Source organism: Tachyglossus aculeatus, chromosome 2 (assembly GCF_015852505.1).
Source record: "Tachyglossus aculeatus isolate mTacAcu1 chromosome 2, mTacAcu1.pri, whole genome shotgun sequence".
Lineage (NCBI taxonomy): Eukaryota > Metazoa > Chordata > Mammalia > Monotremata > Tachyglossidae > Tachyglossus > Tachyglossus aculeatus.
In genome coordinates this window covers 85,305,248-85,329,459 of record NC_052067.1, presented here as the reverse complement: position 1 = coordinate 85,329,459, position 24,212 = coordinate 85,305,248, and the positions used below count along the sequence as shown (strand labels likewise).

At 46.3% G+C, this 24,212-nt stretch overlaps 1 protein-coding gene across 2 annotated transcripts in view; it reads right to left on the bottom strand.

Annotated features, from left to right (window-relative positions):
- The window catches only part of STX7 (syntaxin 7), a 63,276-nt gene extending 40,371 nt beyond the window's left edge, over positions 1-22,905 (bottom strand). Inside the window, exons 1-2 of one of the 2 annotated variants that reach the window (XM_038771679.1) lie at positions 22,843-22,905; positions 6,172-6,330 (exon numbers count right to left, since the gene is read on the bottom strand). In XM_038771679.1, the coding sequence (XP_038627607.1) occupies positions 6,172-6,256 (85 nt within the window). In that variant the 5' untranslated portion in view covers positions 6,257-6,330; positions 22,843-22,905. Of the gene's footprint in view, positions 1-6,171; positions 6,331-15,155; positions 15,172-22,842 lie in introns of those variants that run through there. The other variant, XM_038771685.1, reaches the window with a different exon arrangement.
- Positions 22,906-24,212: the final 1,307 nt, after the last annotated feature.

Here is a 24,212-nt window from a genome sequence, read left to right as displayed (position 1 = left end):
AACAAAACCAAACATACTAACAAAATAAAATAAATAGAATAGATATGTACAAGTAAAATAAATAAATAGAGTAACAAATATGTACAAACATATATACATATATACAGGTGCTGTGGGGAAGGGAAGGAGGTAAGATGGGGGGATGGAGAGGGGGATGAGGGGGAGAGGAAGGAAGGGGTTCAGTCTGGGAAGGCCTCCTGGAGGAGGTGAGCTCTCGAGGAAGAGAGCTAGCTTGGCGGATGGGCAGAGGGAGGGCATTCCAGGCCCGGGGGATGACGTGGGCCGGGGATCGATGGTGGGACAGGCAATTAAACAATTGCTTAAAGCAAACCAAGGAAACAGATACTCTAGAAAGCAAACACTCTAGAAATGCATAAATGATTCAGGAACAAGGACCTCCTGCTGAAAAACAGTGACATCTGGGAAGCTCTCAGTTCCATCACCAATCAGTGGTGGGGAACTACCAAAAATCTGGGCTGCTTCCCCACAGGTCTGGGGATTCGATAAAGCAGGGGGTGGGGAAAAGATGGAGAGGGAAAGCTGACGGGGTAGCAGTTCGACAGGAAAAAAACTGCCATTTCCCCTCTACAACCCACGTTACAACCCTGATACAAACCCCAGGTTAACAGGGCAGCCACTCTGACTTCTACCATTCCCGATAATAATACTTAATGAACCATTAATCTTTGGGAACTGGCTCGCTCTGGGAAAACCTACGGGAAGCAGCGTGGCCTAGCAGAAAGGGCATGGGCTTGGGAGTTAGAGGACCAGGGTTCTAATCCCACCCCCACCACTTTTCTGCTTTGTGACCTTGCACAAGTCATTTTTTTTAATATGGTATTTGTTAATGTGCCAGGCACTGTACTAAGCCCTCGGGTAGAAACGAGCTAATCAGTTGGACACAGTCCATGTCTCACATGGGGCTCAGAGTATTAGCCTCCATTTTACAGATGAGGTAACACAGAAAAGTGAAGTGACTTGCACAAGGTCACATAGCCAACAAGAGGCAAAGCTGGGATTAGAACCCAGGTCCTTCTGATTCCCAGGCCCATGCTCTATCCACTAAACCATGCTGCATTTCTGGTCACTGAACTTCTCTGTGCCTCAGCACCTCACTTGTAAAATGGGGATTAAAGCCATAAATCCCATGTGGGACATGGGCTATATTCAATCTGATTATGTTGTACCTACCCCAGCCCCTAGTACAGTGCCTGGCATGTAATGAGCGCTTAACAGACACCATAAAAAAGTGACCCGTCTCCTGTTAAACCAAGTAGAGATGAACCAGAAACTAATTTTAATTCAAAGGAACAGAATGTGGGTAAAGCCAGGAAAAAAGATTATAAAGGAGAAGTGAAAGGTACAGGAGGTTTCCTCCTGACTCTCAAATACAGAAGTCACTCACTTTATGCTGTGGCTCCCAAGGCCCGTTAAAGAAAGGCAACAAGCTCAATCTATAACATTAGAAGTGACATTTAAAACGAAAGTCTCTCCATTTCTGGACACCCAAGGGGCTGAATTGGGAGTCCAAGTGGATGGATATATGGCTGTCCTTCGGTGATGCATGCTATTTTCAGGTTTTTAGTGTTTTGCTTTGAAATCACGTGAACCTATATTGACTTTGTAGTAGTAACTTCCCACAAAGTCCTGGATCACTGATTTTCTCCCTTCACTCTCCTCTTGTTTCAAATTACCCACTATATATCAGAAATCTCAGTAATGGTCATAGGATTTTCCCATTGCCCCCTCCCTGTACCCACACATACACACACAAAAGATTCTAGGGTTGAACCCATACCAGATTCATACTCACTGTTCCATAGGCCAGGTTGTCACAGCCTCCAAATCCTCCAATTTTCTCCTTCCTTCTCCAGAATTTAATTTCCCTAGCTCTAGTGTGATAGCACCTGGCTCTAGGGAGGCTGATGTCCTCACCCTTATCCACACCTTCTCTGTCCTTCCTTATCTATTAGGTCTTGCACATTCTTAGCATTCTCTCTTAGATCACTCTACCGCTGACAGATAAAATGGAATCCAGTCGACAACACAGTCCTGAAATGTGGCCAATCCAGTATGGCTGAAGTGAAACTTGAAGCGAGGCAATCCCATGGGCAGGGCACAGGCTGAAACTGGGGGTCAGCAGGGCACCCGTGATGATGCTACTGCCACTAGGCTATGAGAAACAACATAGCCTAGTGGAAAGAGCCCGGGCCTGGGAATCAGAAGACCTGTGTTCTCATCCGAGCTCTGCCATTCATCTGCTGTGTGATCTTGGGCAACTCCCTTCACTTTTCTGTGCCTCAGTTACTTCTTTCCCTGTAAAACAGGGATTACAGCTGCAAAGCAGCATGGCTTACTAGATACAGCATGGGCCTGGGAATCAGAAGGGCCTGGGTTCTAATCCTGGCTCTGCCACATGTCTGCTGTGTGACCATGAGCAAGTCACATAACTTCGCTGGGCCTCAGATACCTCATCTGTAAAATGAGGATCAAAAGTGTGAGCACCATGTGGGACAAGGACCGTAACCAACCTGATTAACTTGTATCTACCCCAGTGCTTAGAACAGTGCTTGGCACATAGTAAGCACTTAACAAATACCATTCATTCATACAATACAGAAGAGGCGGTAGACACAATCTCTGTCCAAAAGGAGATTTACTGTCTACAGAGGTAGTTTTACCGCATGCAGAGACATGGGCCAAGGCTTCGGGACAAACGTGAGTATCAGAGGCTAAGACTTCAATAGGTTGTAGAACTGAAAATGGTGGCTGAAGGTTACTGGCCAGGCTTTTCAGGAGGACACATCATAGATGGACCTACGGTCACCCATCGGCCCTTGTGGCCAGCCAGTACTCAGAAAGCAGTAGTGGTTTTAGACAGCAAAGGGCAGATGTGTAAAATACCCCTCACATATCCACGAGTTGCTCCATTCTCCCATTAGACTGTTAGATCCTTTTAGAGCAAACAGGGATTGTGCCTTCTCCTTCCCCTGTACCTCTCCACAGTGCAGTGCCCTGACACCAGTGAGGATTCAAATGTTGTTGAAAGGAGAACCAGAACCTAAGGACTGCCACTAAGGACAATAGCCTCTTACGCTTCCAAATAATAATAATAATAATGATGGCATTTATTAATCGCTTACTATGTGCCAAGCACTGTTCTAAACAGTGGAGCACTGTCCAAAGGGGTCCCTCTGCTCCACTCAATCCAAATGCCCGGCTCCTGAACTTCCAGGAAGAGACCTTCTCCTGCTGTTGGTACCTCTGCTGACACCCAGGACGGACACACCATAAACAGACACAGATTCCAGTAAGGCAGAAATCACGTGGAAATGAAATGCAGAAATGAGAACTTTCATTTCATATTTTTACCTGTAATTTGGTTACATTCATGGCAATGAGGCTGCGCACAGAGGATGTGGGTGGGTAGCAGGGGCTGCCTAATATATGGCAGCAAGATTTTCTGGGCCTCCGTAAGAAACAACCTGTCCGAGAAATGACACTCCACAAAGAAGTGGCACTTCTGAGGCTTCCGATGAAGATTAGGCAGTCAGTGGGAGGACAATTATGGCAATGTCATGATTTCTGTGAGAAGGATAGTGATCCAGCTTAACTTTCATGCTGGTTGGGGAAAAGAGACTCTAGCCATTGACCCACCTGGACTACTGACGGTTGAGAGGACCAGTCTGCAGCCCCTGCGACCAGCATGGGCCCCAAAGTTCAACATCCACACCATGCAGCAGATCGCAATTCATACAGATGGAAGGGTGCCCACAGTCTATGGCCCTGCTCCCCCAATTTATGCTTGGGGCTGCCTCCACTGGTCACCTACACTCCTATCTCCACAAAACTCTCCTCTGTCCCGGGCACTGCCTCTCCCACTTATTCTCATCCCACACAGAATGATGCTTTGGGTAGAGGGGGCATGAGGGCTCCCTGGCCCCATTTTGGCAGCACAAGAAGCTCTGGGACCACGGCTCATTGCCTACAACCATTTCTGCCCATTCTACCCTCTGAGGGGACGGAGGGGGCAGGGGAAAAAGATGGGAGGCAGACTTCCAGAGACTGGAGGCAGAAAAGGCGAACATAAAAAGCTAAGAAAGGCCAGAGTGGGGGAAGGTGGGACAAAGAGGTAAAGGAACGATGGGAAACAAAGAAACTGAAGACAAAAATGATGGGGTTGCATGTACTGTGAGGAAAGAGAAAAAGGATGTGTCTGTTTCCGTTGGGGACTTTAGATTCTGACCTCACTGTTTCCTCTCCTATTTATATACCCTCTTCTCCCCTCACCTGCGAATGTCCCTCTTCACTCTGATATTTAGCTGGGTCATCCAAAGATCACCTGCTCCCAGCTGGGGTCAATCCAGCATCTGGCCACATACCTCCATAGATGCTCCCCATCACCCCTCTCTCTGGGCACCCCTTCCTGTTACCCCATCCTGGAGACACCCTGACTTCAACACATTTCCCCCTTCCGTTTCGCAGTCTGGATTTCCTGCTTTCTAACCTCCCGGAACCAGGAAACTTACTCCCATTGAACAATGTTCTCTGGTCTCTCCTGCACCTGCTCCTCATCCTTCCTGGGTTTGAATGCGTTTCAGCTAGTGGGCATCACAAAAATGGACAGTCACCTCCAATTATAAAACAACTGCCAGCATCTGCCATGTCCCTGGGAAGTCAGCCATGTGACTGATATGGGAGAAGCTGAGCAGTGCAGTAGGGAAAAAGAGACTTCCTCCTGTATCAAAGCCATGGGTTAGATTGGATAATCCCAAAGGTTCCTTCAAAACCTATCAGCCACTTTCCCCTACAGGCAGCTAGATTTTTTGGTTCACAATCCCCTCCCCAGCACTCCTTAGGATCTCCTATGTTTGACCCCATCACAGCTCCCTCCAGCTTACCAAGACTCTTAGTCTCAATTACTCAGGAGCAGCCTTAGCTGGAGCCCACTGCATGTTTAAGGTGATGGGATCATCATCACGTAACTGGGACAACATTTAGATTACAATGTACCTAGGTCTGGGGCCCAGGCACACACTGGGCAAGATCTTTTGACTGATGTCTGTCTCCCCTTCTAGACAGAAGATTGTTTTGGGCAGGGAACAAGTCTACCAACGTAGATGTACTGTACTTTCTCAAATGCTTAGTACAGTGCTCTACCCACAGTAAGCACTCAATACATACCACTAATTAAATACTACTGATGGATATCAGCCACTGAGGTAGTACTATGTGCCGACCCTTTTAGACTGTGAGCCCACTGTTGGGTAGGAACTGTCTCTATATGTTGCCAACTTGCACTTCCCAAGCGCTTAGTACAGTGCTCTGCACACAGTAAGTGCTCAATAAATACGATTGATGATGACCCTTGCCAGCTCCTAGACTGCCATTTGGAAAGGGTTCTGCCATTGAGAAATGGATCCTTCCAGTATCATCCCTCCAGAAAGCAGACCGTTGAAACATCAAATCACTCCATTGTAACAAACAAGATATTAACAACTTCAGTCCTAAAATGAAAAAGGCTAATTCTGAAATTCTTGCAAAATTTGAGCCCCATTTCATTCTTCTCCTTTGTTCTCCTGTTCCTCCCACCCCACCCCTTAAACTGTGAGTCCCATGTGGAATAGGGGCTGTGTCAGATCCACTTACATTCTATCCACTCCAAAACTTAGCTCATAGTAAGCACTTAATGCACACCAAAACCATCATCATCTTGGATAGGGACTGTCTCTATATGTTGCCAATTTGTACTTCCCAAGCGCTTAGTACAGTGCTCTGCACATAGTAAGCACTCAATAAATACGATTGATGATGATGAGAAGCAGCTTGGCTTAGTGGAAAAAGCACGGGCTTGGGAGTCATTGGTCATGGGTTCTAATCCCGGCTCCGCCACATCAGCTCTGTGACTTTGGGGAAGTCACTTAACTTCTCTGTGCCTCAGTTCCCTCATCTATAAAATGGGGATTAAGACTGTGGGCCCCACATGGGACAAACTGCTTAGCTGGTATGTACCCCAGTGCTTAGAACAGTGCTTGGCACACAGTAAGCACTTAATAAATACCATCATGATCATTATTGTAAAGTGAGGCTCAGAAGTTGGGAGAAAATTTCCTATGCGAGCATTAAAAAAAGTTTATTCAGAAAAGACAAACTGGCCACTCAGCAACTCACAGCACTGTGTGATCTTCTGAATGTTGGAAGAGATGCGCTGAGCCAGCTGGGCAGGGTCGCCCCCGAATCCCGCGGTGTAGGACATGGTGGCTCCTCTCAGTCACCAATCTCATCAGCTGTCACGGAGTGGACCTGCAGGACGTCCTCCCTGGTGCTCTCCTGAAAGGAAAGGAGAGTCAGAAAGGAAAATCAAGAATCAGGAAGGCTGGGACTGCTGCGGTACCCAGGAGCAGCTTTAGGGAGGTGGCGAGAGGGCACCGAGGCTGGGGTAGAAAGAGCATGGGGCTGGCAGATGGAAGATTCGGGCACTCATTCCGGCTCTGCCATTGCCGGCCATGTCACTCCGGCCACCTGTGCTTCTGACCCCATTCCCTCTCATCTTATGAAATCTCTCGCTCCATCCCTTCTCCCCTCCTTAACTTCCATCTTCAACCGCTCACTCTCCACTGGTTCCTTCCCCTCTGCCTTCAAACATGCCCATGTCTCTCCCATCCTAAAAAAACCCTCTCTTGACCCCACCTCACCTTCTAGTTATCGTCCCATATCCCTCCTACCATTCCTTTCCAAACTCCTTGAACGAGTTGTCTACACGCGCTGCCTAGAATTCCTCAACAACAACTCTCTCCTCGACCCCCTCCAGTCTGGCTTCCGTCCCCTTCATTCCACGGAAACTGCGCTCTCAAAGGTCACCAATGACCTCCTGCTTGCCAAATCCAACGGCTCATACTCTGTCCTAATCCTCCTCGACCTCTCAGCTGCCTTTGACACTGTGGACCACCCCCTTCTCCTCAACACGTTATCTGACCTTGGCTTCACAGACTCCGTCCTCTCCTGGTTCTCCTCTTATCTCTCCGGTCGTTCTTTCTCAGTCTCTTTTGCAGGCTCCTCCTCCCCCTCCCATCCTCTTACTGTGGGAGTTCCCCAAGGTTCAGTGCTTGGTCCCCTTCTGTTCTCAATCTACACTCACTCCCTTGGTGACCTCATTCGCTCCCACGGCTTCAACTATCACCTCTACGCTGATGACACCCAGATCTACATCTCTGCCCCTGCTCTCTCCCCCTCCCTCCAGGCTCGCATCTCCTCCTGCCTTCAGGACATCTCCATCTGGATGTCCGCCCGCCACCTAAAGCTCAACATGTCGAAGACTGAGCTCCTTGTCTTCCCTCCCAAACCTTGTCCTCTCCCTGACTTTCCCATCTCTGTTGACGGCACTACCATCCTTCCCGTCTCACAAGCCCGCAACCTTGGTGTCATCCTCGACTCCGCTCTCTCATTCACCCCTCACATCCAAGCCGTCACCAAAACCTGCCGGTCTCAGCTCCGCAACATTGCCAAGATCCGCCCTTTCCTCTCCATCCAAACTGCTACCCTGCTAATTCAAGCTCTCATCCTATCCCGTCTGGACTACTGCACTAGCCTTCTCTCTGATCTCCCATCCTCGTGTCTCTCTCCACTTCAATCCATACTTCATGCTGCTGCCCGGATTATCTTTGTCCAGAAACGCTCTGGACATATCACTCCCCTCCTCAAAAACCTCCAATGGCTACCGATCAATCTGCGCATCAGGCAGAAACTCCTCACCCTGGGCTTCAAGGCTCTCCATCACCTCGCCCCCTCCTACCTCACCTCCCTTCTCTCCTTCTACTGCCCAGCCCGCACCCTCCGCTCCTCCACCACTAATCTCCTCACTGTACCTCGCTCTCGCCTGTCCCGCCATCGACCCCCGGCCCACGTCATCCCCCGGGCCTGGAACGCCCTCCCTCTGCCCATCCGCCAAGCTAGCTCTCTTCCTCCCTTCAAGGCCCTGCTGAGAGCTCACCTCCTCCAGGAGGCCTTCCCAGATTGAGCCCCTTCTTTCCTCTCCCCCTCGTCCCCCTCTCCATCCCCCCGCCTTACCGCCTTCCCCTCCCCACAGCACCTGTATATATGTATATATGGTTGTACATATTTATTACTCTGTTTATTTATTTATTTATTTATTTTACTTGTACATTTCTATCCTACTTATTTTATTTTGTTGGTATGTTTGGTTCTGTTCTCTGTCTCCCCCTTTTAGACTGCGAGCCCACTATCGGGTAGGGACTGTCTCTATGTGATGCCAATTTGTACTTCCCAAGCGCTTAGTACAGTGCTCTGCACATAGTAAGCGCTCAATAAATACGATTGATTGATTGATTGATTGATTGCCCTGCTATAGTACCACGGGCAAGCCACTTAACCACTCTGGGCCTCCGTTTCCTCATCTGTTAAGTGGGAATAAGAGATCTGGTCTCTACCTCTTGGCGAAGCAGCACGGCTCAGTGGAAAGAGCACGGGCTTGGGAGTCAGAGGTCATGGGTTCTAATTCCGGCTCTGCCACATGTCTGCTGTGTGACCTTGGGCAAGTCACTTAACTTCTCTGAGCCTCAGTTACCTCATCTGTAAAATAGGGATTAAGACGGTGAGCCCCACATGGGACAATCTGATCACCTTGTATTCCCCCCAGCGCTTAGAACAGTGCTTTGCACATAGTAAGCGCTTAACAAATGCCATCATTATTATTATTATTATTAGATCATGAGCCCTCTAAGGGTCAGGGACTGTCTGATCTAATTATTTTGTTTTTACCCTAATATTTAGCTCTTGCCACACAGAAAGCACTGACTACCATAACTAACCAACCTAACAAACTGACCAACTCAAGAACAAGCAGAGGCTAAAACCGGTAAAACCGAGGTGAAAGCATTTTTTTTAATCGCACTTAAGTGCTTACCACATGCCAGGCACTGCACAAATCACAGGCGGTAGATACAAGCTAATCAGGCTGAACACAGTCCATGTCCCACAGTCTTAATCCCCATTTTACAGATGAAATAACTGAGGCACCAAGTGAAGTGATTTACCCTAGGTCACACAGCAGACAAGTGGCGAAGCTGGGATTAGAACCCAGGTCCTTCTGACTCCATGACTTGTGCTCTATCCACTAGGCCACACCAGGACAAATTAAACCAATTTTTTTTTTTAGGGCATTTATTAAGCGCTTCCTATGTGCAAAGCAGTGTCCTAAGTGCTGGACTTCTGACAGCAACACCTGCCCCGGTAGGAAGTATGTTAGAGGAAGCCTCTGCCTAAAGTCAAGGACTACTGCTGTGACAAGGTACCTACAACAATTGGGAAAGGGATCGGCGGGGGCAGGAGGGGATGGTTAGAGATGGGAGGGCGAGGAGGAGCCCATGAAGGAGACTGAGAATACACGGCCAGAGAGAGAAGAGGAGAACCTGACAGCAGCCTCCTTGCAGGCCTCGCTGCCTCCAGTCTCTCCCTGCCCCAACCCACCTCACCCTCAAGGGCTATTCACCACGTCCACTCTCCCACAACCTCCACACACCTCCCTGCCCTGGTTCAGCTCCCCATCACTAATCAACAATGAATTCTTCCCAGATGATAGGGCCTCCAACGAATCCATCACCAGGAAGAGGCCGGTGTTTGACCCCCTATCAGGAGGTCAAGCTGAGGAGCAGAGGCGAGACAGCGGAGGCATCCCGGCAGGGAAGCAGGGAGCCGAGGGCAAGCTCTCTCTTCTCTGTCAAATGCAGCAGGAGGGGCGGTAACTTGGATAATCATCTACCACTTATAATAACGACGGCATTTATTAAGTGCTTACTATGTGCAAAGCACTGTTCTAAGCGCTGGGGTGGATACAAGGTGATCAGGTTGTCCCACGTGGGACAGACTTAATCCCCATTTTACAGATAAGGGAACTGAGGCCCAGAGAAGGTAAGCGGCTTGCCCAAGGTCACACAGCTGACAAGTGGTGGAGCTGGGATTCAAACCCACAACTTCTGACTCCCAAGCCTGGGCTCTTTCCACTGAGCCACGCTGCTTGAATGCCCACTGCATATTAGGTACAGTACATTCATTCAATCGTATTTATTGAGCGCTTACTGTGTGCAGAGCCCTGTACTAAGTGCTTAGCAGTACAGCAGTTCTGTACGAGAGCTTCTGAGGAAAATTCTTTTAATATAATAGCTCCCCAAGCTAAATTAGACCACAGCCCAGGGAGAGGGAGAACTGTGTGAAGTCAAAACAGGGACAAGGAGATCCAGGGCTCTCAAGAGCAATGAGAGAGGGAGAAGGAAAGCAGCTAACAAGTAGTACACACAATATTTACCTCAGTAATATATTGGGAGAAAATGTGGGCTTGAAGTGCTGCAGGACACCCAAAGTATTCCCCTTTAAATACTTTTACTGGTTCTGTCCTCTGCTGATTCTTTTTTATGGTATTTGGTAAGCACTTACTACGTGTCAGGCATACAAACTAATAAGGTTGGAGACAGTCCATCTTCCACATTGGGCTCACGGTCTTAATCCCCATTTTACAGATGAGGTAACTGAGGCACAGAGAAGTGAAGTGACTTGCCCACGGTTACACAACAGACAAGTGGCCGAGATGGTCAGATTGTTAGGTTACACAATCTGCCACTTCTCCATAGTACTACCATTATCTCATTCATTAGCAAACCAAAGATATAGGCAGGGAAATGCTACTGGTGCTTTCAGACACAATTTGGTACAGGGGAGGATGTATATACATACCAGCTGGAATTCAACGAGAGGCAGTATTTGGGTCATAACATCCAAACTGCTATCATATTAATACAGCCACTCATCTTACCCCACCTGGATTCCTGCATCAGCCTCCTTGCTGACCTCCCAGCCTCCTGTTTCTCTCCACTCCAGGCCACACCTCACTCTGCCGCCCAGATCATTTTTCTAGAAAAACGTTCAGGACGCATCACCCAGCTCCTCAAAAAACTCCAGTGGTTGCCCATCCACTTCCACACCAAACAAAAACTCCTAACCATTGACTTTCAAGCAGTTCACCACCTTGTTTCCTCCTACCTCACCTTGCTTCCCTCCTTCTACGACCCAGCCCGCACATCTCACTCCTCTAGTGCTAACCTTTTCACTGTGTCTCGATCTCGCCTGTCTCACCACCGACGCCTAGCCCACATCCTGTCTCTGGCTTCCCTCCTCAAATCCGCCAGACAGTTACTTTCCTCTGCTTCAAAGCCTTACTGAAGGCATATATCCTTCAAAAGGCCTTCCCAGACTAAACCCCACTCCCTTCCGCATCGCCTTGACTTGCTCCCTTTGCTCTTCCCTGCTCTCCCAGCTCCATTCATTCATTCAATCATATTTATTGAGCGCTTACTGTGTGCAGAGCACTGTACTAAGTGCTTGGGAAGTACAAGTTGGCAACATATAGAGACAGTCCCTACCCAACAGTGGACTCACAGTCTAGAAGGGGGAGACAGAGAACAAAACAAAACATATTAACAAAATCAATAGAATATGTACAAATAAAATAGAGTAATAAATACGTACAAACGTATATACAGGTGCTGTGGGGAGGGGAAGGAGGGGCTCAGTCTGGGAAGGCCTCCTGGAGGAGGTGAGCTCTCAGTAGGGCCTTTTTTATGGCATTTATTAAGCGCTTACTATGTGCAAAGCGCTGTTCTAAGCGCTGGGGAAGTTACAAGGCGATCAGGTTGTCCCTCAGGGGGCTCACAGTCTTAATCCCCATTTTACAGATGAGGTAACTGAGTCACGGAGAAGTGAAATGACTTGCCCAAAGTCACACAGCTGACAATTGGCAGAGCCGGGATTTGAACCCATGACCTCTGACTCCAAAGCCCGGGCTCTTTCCACTGAGCCACGCTGCATCTCCACAGAACTTATGTGCATATCATTAATTTCATTTATTTGTATTGTCTGTCTCCCCCACTCTAATCATAAAAATAATAATTGTGGTATTTGTTAAGTGCTTACTATGTGCCAGTCACTGTACTAAGCATTGGGGTGGATACAAGCAAATGGGGTTGAACCCAGTCTTTGTCCCAAACGGGACACACAGGCTTAATCCTCGTTTTACAGATGAGGTAAGGCACAGAAAGAAGACAGTAGACAGGTGGCGGAGCCGCGATTAGAACCCATGACCTTCTGACTCCCAAGCCTGTGTACTATCCACTACAACGGACTGCTCCTCTACACCATGCTGAGACTGTAAGCTCGTTGTGGGCAGGGAATGTGACTGTTTATTGTTGTATTGTACTCTCCCAAGTGTTTAGTACAGTGCTCTGCACACAGTAAGGGCTCAATAAATACGATTGAGTGAATGATCTCCGGCAATCTCAATCAGCCAGAAGTCACACTTGATTGGCAACTGCTGCCCAGGATTTCAGCAGCTCTGTGCCACCCAACCCCCAAAAGTCCACAGACTACAGTCTGTCTGGAAGCCACCCAGGGTAGCAGGGAGTGAGAGGACAGTACTAGGGGGAAGGGAAAGAGAGCATGGGCAGGAATGTGTCTACTTGGTATTATAGTGTATTCTCCCAAGAGCTCAGTACAGTGCTTTGCACACAATAAGTGCTCAGAAAATCCGACTGAATGAATGAATGGAAGCAAAAGAATACTCCTGGGCAACCAGGCAGACAGCCTAAGTCAGGGAACCCAGAAAAGATGCTAATGTAACGCTGGGGAAAACTGGGCTCTAGACATGTACATTTCGTCACCACAGTACCAACTCTGCTAACGTTAGGTTTGGAATCAAAATTATACTGTCCCTGGAGAGAGTTGGGCCAAAAATAGATTTTCCTTTTTTCATAAAACTTCACTTCAAAACAATAGACTGGGTCCATGAGGTGAGCCCGTTGTTGGGTGGGGACCGTCTCTGTATGTTGCCGACTTGTACTTCCCAAGCGCTTAGTACAGTGCTCTTCACACAGTAAGCACTCAGTAAATATGACTGAATGAATGATTGATGTCACAGAGTAGGAACCCCAATTTTACTTCCCATTTCATTTTACATACTAGTCAAAAACTCTTTCAAATTGTGGAAGGTGACAGGAAGGAGGGAGGGTCGTGGCTTGAGGAAGAGGACGGAAGCATAAGAAAGGAAAGCCTCCCTGGGTCTCTGTCACACCTGCTGCTCCTTCCCCGGCCTTTGGCTTCCTGGCCCATCTGCCACTGGGCAGCCAAAATTTCTTCACACAATAATGTCTATCTCATTGCAGAACCCTTTCCCACATCCTCCCTCTGTCCTGGAACTCCCTCCCCTTCGGTTTATGCAAGACCACCATTCTCCCCACCTTTGAAGCTTAACTAAGCTCACATTTCCACCAACAGGCCTTCCCCAATTAAGCCCTCTTCTTCTCAACTTCTTCCTTCTGCATGTCTATGCACTTGGATCTGTACCCTTTCAGCAGTTTGATATTTAACCTCACCCTCAGGCCCACAACACTTTCGTCCATACCCATCATTTATCTGTATTTATTTATACTCATAATTTATTTATTTACACCCCTTCAAGGCTCTAGGCTTGGTGTAGGCAGGGAACGTGTCTTTTGTCTTTGTTGTATTATTCTCTCCCAAGTGCTTAATACAGCATGCTGCAAATGGTAAGTGCTCAATAAATACCATTGATTGAGTACAGCAGTTTGACAACCAGTCAGCATCTCAGCTAAATTCACTCGACTGAAGCCAGCGACCCAGAATACACCAATCAATTTAAAAGCAGTAGTGTGGCCACTGGGAGCCTCTTTCTACTCTGGACATTGAACAAATGGAGCGTTTGATGGTACAGATAAATGCCCCAGGCCAGAGACTCACCCCCAAAACAGAGTCTAGTCTCTGGAGCACCTCAGGATCAAAGGTGGGAGAAAAAGGATAAGAAGGGAGAAGAACTTGCAACACCAATCCTGGGCCACAATGTCTTCCGGATCACAGCACTGCTATCATCTACATTTTCCATTTCCTCTTTTCTAAAAAGATCAACCTATAAGGCCGACACGACTTTTTTTTCTAAAGACTATTTGATAAGTACTTACTATGTGTCACAGGTACTCTACTAAGCACTGGGGTAGAAACTGAGCCCCCTTCCTTCCTTTCACCCTCGTCCCCCTCTCCATCCCTACCGTCTTACCTCCTTCCCTTCCCCACAGCACCTGTATATATGTATATATGCTTGTACATATTTATTACTCTATTTATTTTACTTGTACATATCTATTCTATTTATTTTATTTTGTTAATATGTTTGGTTTTGTTCTCTGTCTCCCCCTTCCAGACTGTGAGCCCACTTAGTACAGTGCTCTGCACACAGCGCTCAATAAATACGATTGATTGATTGATTGATCAGTTTGGACACAGCCCAGGTCCTACAAGGGGCTCACAGTCTTACTCCCCATTTTACAGATGACTGGACTGAGGTGCAGAGAAGTTAAGTGATTTGCCTGAGGTCACACAGCAGGTAAGTGACTGAGTTGGGATTAGAATGTAGGTCCATCTGACTCTCAGGCCCGTGCTCAATCCACTAGGCCATGTTACTTCTCAGCCTCATTCATTCTTCTCCTACTTTTTATTTGTTAAGTGCTTACTATCGTGCCAGGCACTGCCCATTTCTCTTCTGAACCCCCAAAACTCCATGCCCGGTACTAACATCAGATATAGTCTGATTTTTGTTTGGAAAAATGTTACCAAATTACTTGACATGGAAATTGAGTAAACGTAATCAATCAGGGCTCTAAAAAGATTGTGTCAACCCCAAAGTCCATTATTCCCTGAAACTAAGAATAGGTGGGTTACAGGAGCTTCTGGGCTGGCATGGGCTGGGCTAGTCACTTGTCAGCTGTGTGACTTTGGTCCAGTCACTTCCCTTCTCTATGCCTCAGTTACGTCATCTGTACAATGGGAACTGAGACTGTGAGCCTCCTGTGGGACAGGGACTGTGTCCAGCCCAATTTGCTTGTAACCATCCCAGCGCTTAGTACAGTGCTTGGCACCCAGTAAGTGCTTAACAACTACCATAATAATAATTATTATATAACTGGCTGTGCTCAGAACCTCTGAACAGTGACTCTTACAGGGTCACTCAAACTAAATCCAGTGCTCAGGGAAGGGAGGTGTTCGCCTATGTTAATCCGTGACAGTTTGCACACACTTACATCTAGTGCTCTTCCAACCCCCACTGCAGATCACCGTTGGAGGATGGCAGCCCCCACCGCTTCCCCTGCTTCCTTGGCCACAGTAGTTAGCAGCAGCTTGGCAGCTCAATTCCACACTAGGGTGGGGCAGCTCATAGCTCAGCTGACAACCATCAGCTGATCAGCAAGGAAGGAGAGGAGGGAGGGGAAGAGGAGCCCTAAGGAAAGGGAGAGGGGAGGGAAGAAAGGGGAAAAAAGAGGGGGAGTTGGGGGTGGGGAAGAGAATAGCAGGGAGGGAACGAGAGAAGAAGACTGGGAAAGGAACAAAGACTAAATCAATGAATGGTATTTATTAAGCGCTAGAGTAAGTATAATCCAACTGAGTTCTTGAGTTCTCTGCCCACGAGGCAGCCTGCATGGAGAACAGTGTGAGGATTGCCCTTCTTGACTTACATTTTCATAATAATAAGAGTAATTGTGTATTTGGTAAGCACTTACTACGTGCAAAGTACTGTACCAAGCACTGGGGTAGATACAAGATAATCAGGTCCCACATGGAGCTCACAGCACTCACTCAATTTCCATGTCAAGTAATTTGGTATCATTTTTCCAAACAAGAATCAGACTATATCTGATGTTAGTACCAGGCATGGAGTTTTGGGGGTTCAGAAGAGACATGTGCAGTGCCTGGCACAATAGTAAGCCCTTAATAAATAAGTAGGAGTAGTAGGAGTGGTCAGGGAATGTGCCTGTTTATTGTTATATTGTACTCTCCCAAGAGTTCGGTACAGTACTCTGCACACAGTAAGCACTCAATAAATACAACTGAATGAAAGGGAGAATGGGTATTGAATCCTCATTTTGTAGATGATGGGAACTGAGGCACAGAGAAGTGAACTGACTCTCCCAAGGTCACGGAGCAGATGTATGGTGGAGCTGGGATTAGAACCCAGGCCCTGATTCCCAGGCCCATGCTCTTTCCACTAAACCATACTGCGTCACACTGGGTGAGAAATCCCCCAGATTTCCCTCTGGTACCACCAGAATTTATTTATTTTTGACCACCTGCTATTTTCGGCCTGTAGAGCTACCTGCGGCAATAGGGACAGTGTTTGTTAAGCACTTACTATGTGCCAGGCACTGTACTAAGTGCTGAGGTACCGTACTACTCCACATGTTCTCCACCTATTATGTCAAGATGTGTTTCCCTCGCTTAGTTTGATTCTACCACCTTCAAGCTTCGGTGGGTGAGCTTCATCCTAACTTTGTAAGGTTTGGCCAACAATTCTGCATCTACTCTATCCACACCCAACACGGTTCTGCAAACTTCAATTACAACCCCTTCTCGGTCTCCATCTCTTCAGACTGGAGCACTAAATCCCTTCAGTTTATGCTTGTGTACAGGCTGCTGATCATCCCCTGATCATCTTCTAGCCATCTGTCCCAGAGGAGGAGAAAGAAGGGAGGGGTATCCACAAAGATGGATTTTGGAGGGCAACCATCGGACTAATACTCCAAACATTTTTCCATGTCACTGTCAGAGACAGATTATTGGGTTGGATGGGTCCATTATGATAACTCTAACCCTGACTCTATGCCTAACAGAGTCTGTCCATGTTGGGGACTGCCTGTTTCAAGTAATAGCAATATGCGAGATTGAAATTTGTCAACAGCTGAATTTTAGGCACTTGATTTTAAGGTGATTTGTTGCACTCTTCAGCCCCAGTGCCCAATATTTTCTTAAATGGCAGTTAAATCTGTAGCACCACTATGAGTTCTGGGCACCTGAATATCACAAGAATTTATAACATGAAGGGAATTTGGTAAAACACTGCAAAGCAGACACCTGGGATAAAGTGTACCAACACTTCAGATAGGAGAAATACATTTATACCCATCTGATTTTTCACTTCCAAGCAACCTGACAAAGTAACAGCCTTAAAGTGAGTTTTCTCAAATATGCTGATTAACAAGTGTGGGCTTTGTCTTCCTGGAAAAGCAAAGGCATTTTAAAAAGGTGGCAAAGGATATTCTGAGCAATTCTTCTTTAAAACTACTGAGGAGACAGCTACACTACAGTAGTGAACTCCATTTTCAGTTGCCCTATTTTACACTGTTCCAGAGTTTCAGTTCAGATTTATTTTTTAGTCTACCTTGAGCATTGAGGAGATATTTGGATAGTTTTGCCTTCTACTTGGACACTGGAATAAAAGCCCCAAATTTTCTTTGTAGGGTGGAAGGGCCAAACCTCCTTGACAGAGAGGAAAGACAGAATGGGTCTCTATATTTGAGACAGAATTCAGATGCAACCATCAATTTCCTTTATCTACAGTGAGGGTGGCTATTATATGGAAACAATTACGGATTATATGAAATGACTCTGAAAGCTAACACATGACACTCAGATTTTATCCTTGGGCAGAATTCTGTTCCATTTTAATTACTCTTAAAGGAATACTTTTCCAAACATCATTTTTAAATTCATTTGAATCTCATGGACTTTAAAAACTTCCCGAAATCATTTCTCCTACCCGCCCCAGTGTTTGGGGGTTAAACACTGTGAATGTGTGTGACTAAGTCTAAACTTTGGGGGGAGATTTTATGGGGTGGAAGTCCACGAAGGTACGAAGATGTTTGAAGGAAGAGCTAGCAGGTGTTGGGGTGAGTTAATACACTATTGTATTAACTTCTGGAAAATCCTTGAATAAATTTCAACTAGTCACAAGTTTGCAATTGGCTTCTCAAAGCAGCCTGTAGCCATATCACAAGGCACACATGACCTACCACTATCAACAGTCTTTGCTCAGGCCTGGCCCAGGCCTCAGATAGACTTGATACATAGTAAAACTAAAGAGCCCTGGAAGGAATCTTTATCTGTAACCCAGAAGTCTTTCACAAATTCTCTCAAACAGCCTGTGCAATGCTCATCTTTAAAACACTCCCTTCTCCTGGAAACCTTGGCGTCATTGGAACCGTTCTCTCCTGGTTCTCTTCCTACCCCTCTGGCTGCGTCTTCTCAGTCTCTTTCACAGGCTTCTCCTCTGTCTTCTTCCCCCTAACTGTGGTAGTCCCTCAAGGCTCAGTTTTGAGTCTCCTCCTATTTTCCATCTATAACCCACTTCCTTGAAGAACTCATTTCACTTCCACAGCTTCGACCGTCTTCATGTAATGATGGCATTTATTAAGCGCTTACTATGTGCAAAGCACTGTTCTAAGCACTGGGGAGGTTACAAGGTGATCAGGTTGTCCCACGGGGGGGCTCATAGTCTTAATCCCCATTTTACAGATGAGGGAACTGAGGCACAGAGAAGTGAAGTGACTTGCCCAAAGTCACACAGAGGACAAGTGGCGGGGCCAGGATTTGAACCCCTGACCTCTGACTCCAAAGCCCGGGCTCTTTCCACTGAGCCACGCAAGTCTCTCCTTCTCTGCAGTCTCACATTTCCTCCTGCCTCCAGGATATCTGTACTCGGATGCCTCTCCAATACCTCAGACTTAACATGTTCAAAACAGAACTCCTCACCTTTCCACCCAAACTCTGCCCTCCCCTCGTCTTTCCCATCATTGTAGCTAACACCACTACCTACCTTCCCTGTCTCCCAAATCTCATGACCTTTGTACTATCCTCAACTCATCCCTCTTTCCACCCCAAAATTTAATACATCACCAAATCCTCTCAATTCTACCTTCAAAACACCTAGAATCTGCCCTTTGCTCTCCATTCAAACTGTTCCCAAACTAATCTAAGCACTCATCTCTTCCCGCTTTGACTACTGCATCAGCCTTCTCACCGACCTCTGTGCCCCCTGTTTCTCCCCTCTCCATCCATGCTTCACTTTGATGGCTGGATCACTTTTCTGAATAAAACACTCAGCCCCTATCTCCCCAGTCCTCAAAAATCTCCAATGGTTGCCCAGCCATCTCCACATTAAACAGAAACTCCCCGTTATCGGCTTTAAGCACTCAATTAGCTCTCTCCCACCTACCTAACCTCCCTGATTTCTTACTACAAACCCACCGGCAGACTCCACTCTTCTAACACCAATCCATTCTCTGTACCTTGATCTTGACTATCCCAACACCAACCTCTCGCTCACATTTTCCCTCAGGCCTGGAACTCCCTCCACCTTCATATCTGACAATTCACCATTCTCCTCACCTTCAAACCACACCTCCTCCAAGGGGGCTTCCCAGACTAAACCCTTTATTTCCCCTATCCACATAGGTGGATACATTTAGCTATACATTTAGCTGTGTTTCCCTTAAGCACCCCAGCTCCACAATACTTACGTAAATATTCTTATATTTCCCCTATCCCCAATTTTTTTAATGCCTATCACCCCAATCATCGGTCAATGATATTGAGCACTTGGGAGAGTATAAGAATAAACAGACACATTCCCTCCCCGCAGCAAACTTACAGTCTAGGGGGGAAGACATTAATATAAATAAATTACAGATATGTATATAAGTGTTGTGGGACTGGGAAGGGGGATGAATAAAAGAAGCAGGATAATAATAATAATGATGGCATTTATTAAGCACTTACTATGTGCAAAGCACTATTCTAAGCACTGGGGAGGTTACAAGGTGATCAGGTTGTCCCACGGGGGGCTCACAGTCTTCATCCCCATTTTACAGATGAGGTAACTGAAGCACAGAGAAATGAAGTGACTTGCCCAAAATCACACAGCTGACAACTGGCAGACCCGGGATTTGAACCCATTCATTCATTCAATCGTATTTATTGAGCACTTACTGTGTGCAGAGCACTGTACTAAGCGCTTGGGAAGTACAAGCTGGCAACATATAGAGACGGTCCCTACCCAACAGTGGGCTCACAGTCTAGAAGGGGGAGACAGACAACAAAACATATTAACAAAATAAAATAAATAAATAAATAGAGTAATAAGACCTCTGACTCCAAAGCCCCGGCTCTTTCTACTGAGCCACGCTGCTTCTCGGAACTGTACCGTACGAAGCGCTTGGGAGAGTACTACAGAATTGGTAGACACATTTCCTGCCCACAAGATTACAGTCTAGAGGGGCAGATAGACAATACAAATAAATTATGGATATTTACCTAAGTGCTGTGTGGCTAAGGGTGGGGTGAAAAGGGTGCAAATGCAAGTGAAAGGGTGATGCAGAAGGGAGTTGGAGAAGAGGAAATGAAGATTTAGTCGGGGAAGGCCTCTTGGAGATGTGATTTTAATAAGGCTTTGAAGCGGGGCGGGGAGACTGATTGTCAGATATGAAACGTTAAGATCCTTGTGGGCAGGGATCACTACCAACTCTGCTGTATTGTGCTTTCCCAAATGTTTAGTTCTGCACAAAGTACGTGCCCAAATACCACCGATGGATTGACAAGCATGTGAGGAATGGCATTCTGCATTATTATTATTACAGGCCAGTGCAATAAAATATCTCTCTGCTATGCAGCTGTAGAAAAGGTTGCCTTGTGGGGAAAAAAAACACCCAAATCATCTGATAGAGAGAAATTAAGGGAAGTGAAGAGGGAAGGGAGTTCAGAAGGGTCATCTGTTGTTCTGCTCATTTTTAAAAACACGCTTAGCTTTTGATTCCAACCACACGGCATTTATTAGCGTCCTCCAAACCCTTTTCGAACCAAATGCAATGAACCGTCCGGATGCACGGGGCTTTCCTGCCCAGGTGGTCATCGGGTCTACCAGGCATGCAGGCTATTTAGGGTTATTATTTTTTTTTTTCAGTTCCTATAATTGCGGAAAGGCAGGGTCTGCGCACATTTGCTTAGCGGCAACCGAGCTGGGGAAGCGAAACGCGAAAACGTCCATGCTGATGAGGTCTCTGAAGGACTAAAAGACAATTCTGCATTGTTGTTCCTCCTCCTCGGGTGCCAGGGTTGGCAGCGCAGGGCCTGACCCTTAATAATAATAATGCTGGTACTTATTAAGCGCTTACTATGTGCAAAGCACTGTTCTAAGCGCTGGGGGGGATTCAAGGTGATGAGGTTGTCCCAGGTGGGGCTCAGCGTCTTCATCCCCATTTGACAGATAAGTTAAGCGCTTTCTATGTGCAAAGCACTGTTGTAAGCGCTGGGGGAGGTTACAAGGTAATCAGGTTGTCCCAAGGGGGGCTCACAGTCTTCATCCCCATTTGCCAGGTGAGTTAAGCGCTTACTATGTGCAAAGCACTGTTGCAAGCACTGGGGGAGGTTACAAAGTGATCAAGTTGTCCCAAGGGGGACTCACAGTCTTCATCCCCATTTGACAGAAGAGTTAAGAGCTTAGTATGTGCAAAGCACTGTTCTAAGCTCTGTGGGGGGGATACAAGGTGATGAGGTTGTCCCAGGTGGGGCTCACAGTCTTCATCCCCATTTGCCAGATGAGTTAAGCGCTTTCTACATGCAAAGCACTGTTGTAAGCGCTGGGGGAGGTTACAAGGTGATCAGGTTGTCCCAAGGGTGGCTCACAGTCTTCATCCCCATTTGCCAGATGAGTTAAGCGCTTACCATGTGCAATAATAATAATAATGGCATTCATTAAGCGATTACTATGTGCAAAGCACTGTTGTAAGTGCTGGGGGAGGTTACAAGGTGATCAGGTTGTCCCAAGGGGGGCTCAAAGTCTTCATCCCCATTTGACAGATGAGTTAAGAGCTTAGTATGTGCAAAGCACTGTTCTAAGCTCTGTGGGGGGATACAAGGTGATGAGGTTGTCCCAGGTGGGGCTCACAGTCTTCATCCCCATTTGCCAGATGAGTTAAGCACTTACTATGTGCAAACAATAATAATAATAATAATGATAATAATAATAATAATGGCATTTATTAAGCGCTTACTATGTGCAAAGCACTGTTGTAAGCGCTGGGGGAGGTTACAAGGTGATCAGGTTGTCCCAAGGGGGACTCGCAGTCTTCATCCCCATTTGCCAGATGAGTTGAGCGCTTACTATGTGCAAAGCACTGTTCTAAGCTCTGTGGGGGGGGGGGGATACAAGGTGATGAGGTTGTCCCAAGGGGGGCCCAGTCTTCATCCCCATTTGCCAGGTGAGTTGAGCGCTTACTATGTGCAAATAATAATAATAATAATAATGGTATTTATTAAGCACTTACTATGTGCAAAGCACTGTTGTAAGCGCTGGGGGAGGTTACAAGGTGATCAGGTTGTCCCAAGGGGGACGCACAGTCTTCATCCCCATTTGCCAGATGAGTTGAGCGCTTACTATGTGCAAAGCACTGTTCTAAGCTCTGGGGGGGGGGGATACAAGGTGATGAGGTTGTCCCAAGGGGGGCCCAGTCTTCATCCCCATTTGCCAGGTGAGTTGAGCGCTTGGTATGTGCAAAGCACTGTTCTAAGCTGTGGGGTTGGGGGGGTACAAGGTGATGGGGTTGTCCCAGGTGGGGCTCACAGTCTTCCTCCCCATTTGCCAGACGAGGCCCGGAGAAGTGACTTGCCCGGGGTCACCCAGCTGACAGTTATCCGGAAAGGGGCAGGAGGGGATGCCCCCAAGGGTGCCCACCCTCCCCTCCTTATGGCGCCCACCACTCCCAGGCTGGCTTCCCACCCTTCCTCCTCCTCCTCCTCCTCCTCCTCCTTCTCCAGGGCCCGGCTGAGTGCATCGGGAATGCGGAACCGGCCTGGGCGGGGGGGGTGGGGGGGGGTGCCTGGCTGCCGGTCCTGCCCCCTGACCTCTGACCTCTGACCCCCCGGCTCCCCACCCTCACTCACCCAGCTCTCGGCGACCCCCGCGGGCTGCCCCCCTGCGGCGCTGCGGCAGCTGACGGCGGAGGGCGCACTGCGCACTGCGCACGCGTCACCCCCGCCGCGGGGGCGGGGCCACGGAGCCCCGGCCCCGCTCCTATTGGTCCGCGGCGATGAGTGACAGCCGCTCCGTTCGCGCCCGGGCGCTCGGCCTACGGGGCGGGGCTGTGGGCGGGGCCCCGGCCGCCGGCGGTTTTACCGGGATTATTACTATTTATATTCTACTAACTATACTAGATTATGTTATGTTATGGCATGGCGTGTTCTGATCTGCGTTATATTGTATTATATTATATTATATTATATTATATTATATTATATCATTATATTATATTATATTATATTATATTATATATTATATTATATTATATTACACTATAGCCATTATTATCGGGTATCATATTGCGTTATATTATATCATATGCCATTGCATCGTATTATGTTATATTATATTAATTATATTATAGTATATTATCTCGCATCATGTTGCATTATATTAAATCATATGCCGTTACATCGCATTATATTATATTATGCTATATTATATTATATTATACATTATATTATATTATAATATTAAATCCCATCATATTATATTTATTGCATTATGTCATGTTATATTATAATATGCCATTATTATCTCATATCATACTGCATTATATTATATCATATGCCACTACATTATATTATATTTATTATATTATATTATATTATGCCATTATTATCTCCTATTATATTGTATTATATTATATCCTATGCCATTACATCGCTGTATATTCTATCATATCAATTATATGATGCCATTATATGCCATTATCTCATATCATATTGTATTGTATTATGTGCCATTACATCGTATTATTATATTATATTATATCATATCGTATCGTGTTATATCATATTATGCCATTATTATATTATATGTCATTGTTATCTCGTATCATACTGTATTATATTATATGCCATTGTTATCACATATCACATTGTATTATATTATATGCCATTACATCGTATTATATTGTATTGTATTGTATTATAGTGTATTGTATTATATTATATTGTATTGAATTATATTGTATTGTATTATATTGTCTTGTGTTATATTGTATTATGTTTTATATTAGATTAGATTGGATTAGATTTCATTATTATATTATTCTATGTTATGTTATGCTCTGTGCTATATTTTATATTATATTGTATGCTATTATTATATGCCATCATCATTACTATATTATATGCCATTATTATAGTCTATCATATGCCATCATTATTAATATATTGTATCATATTCTATTGTATTATATCATATTGTGTTATATGCCATTATTATATTG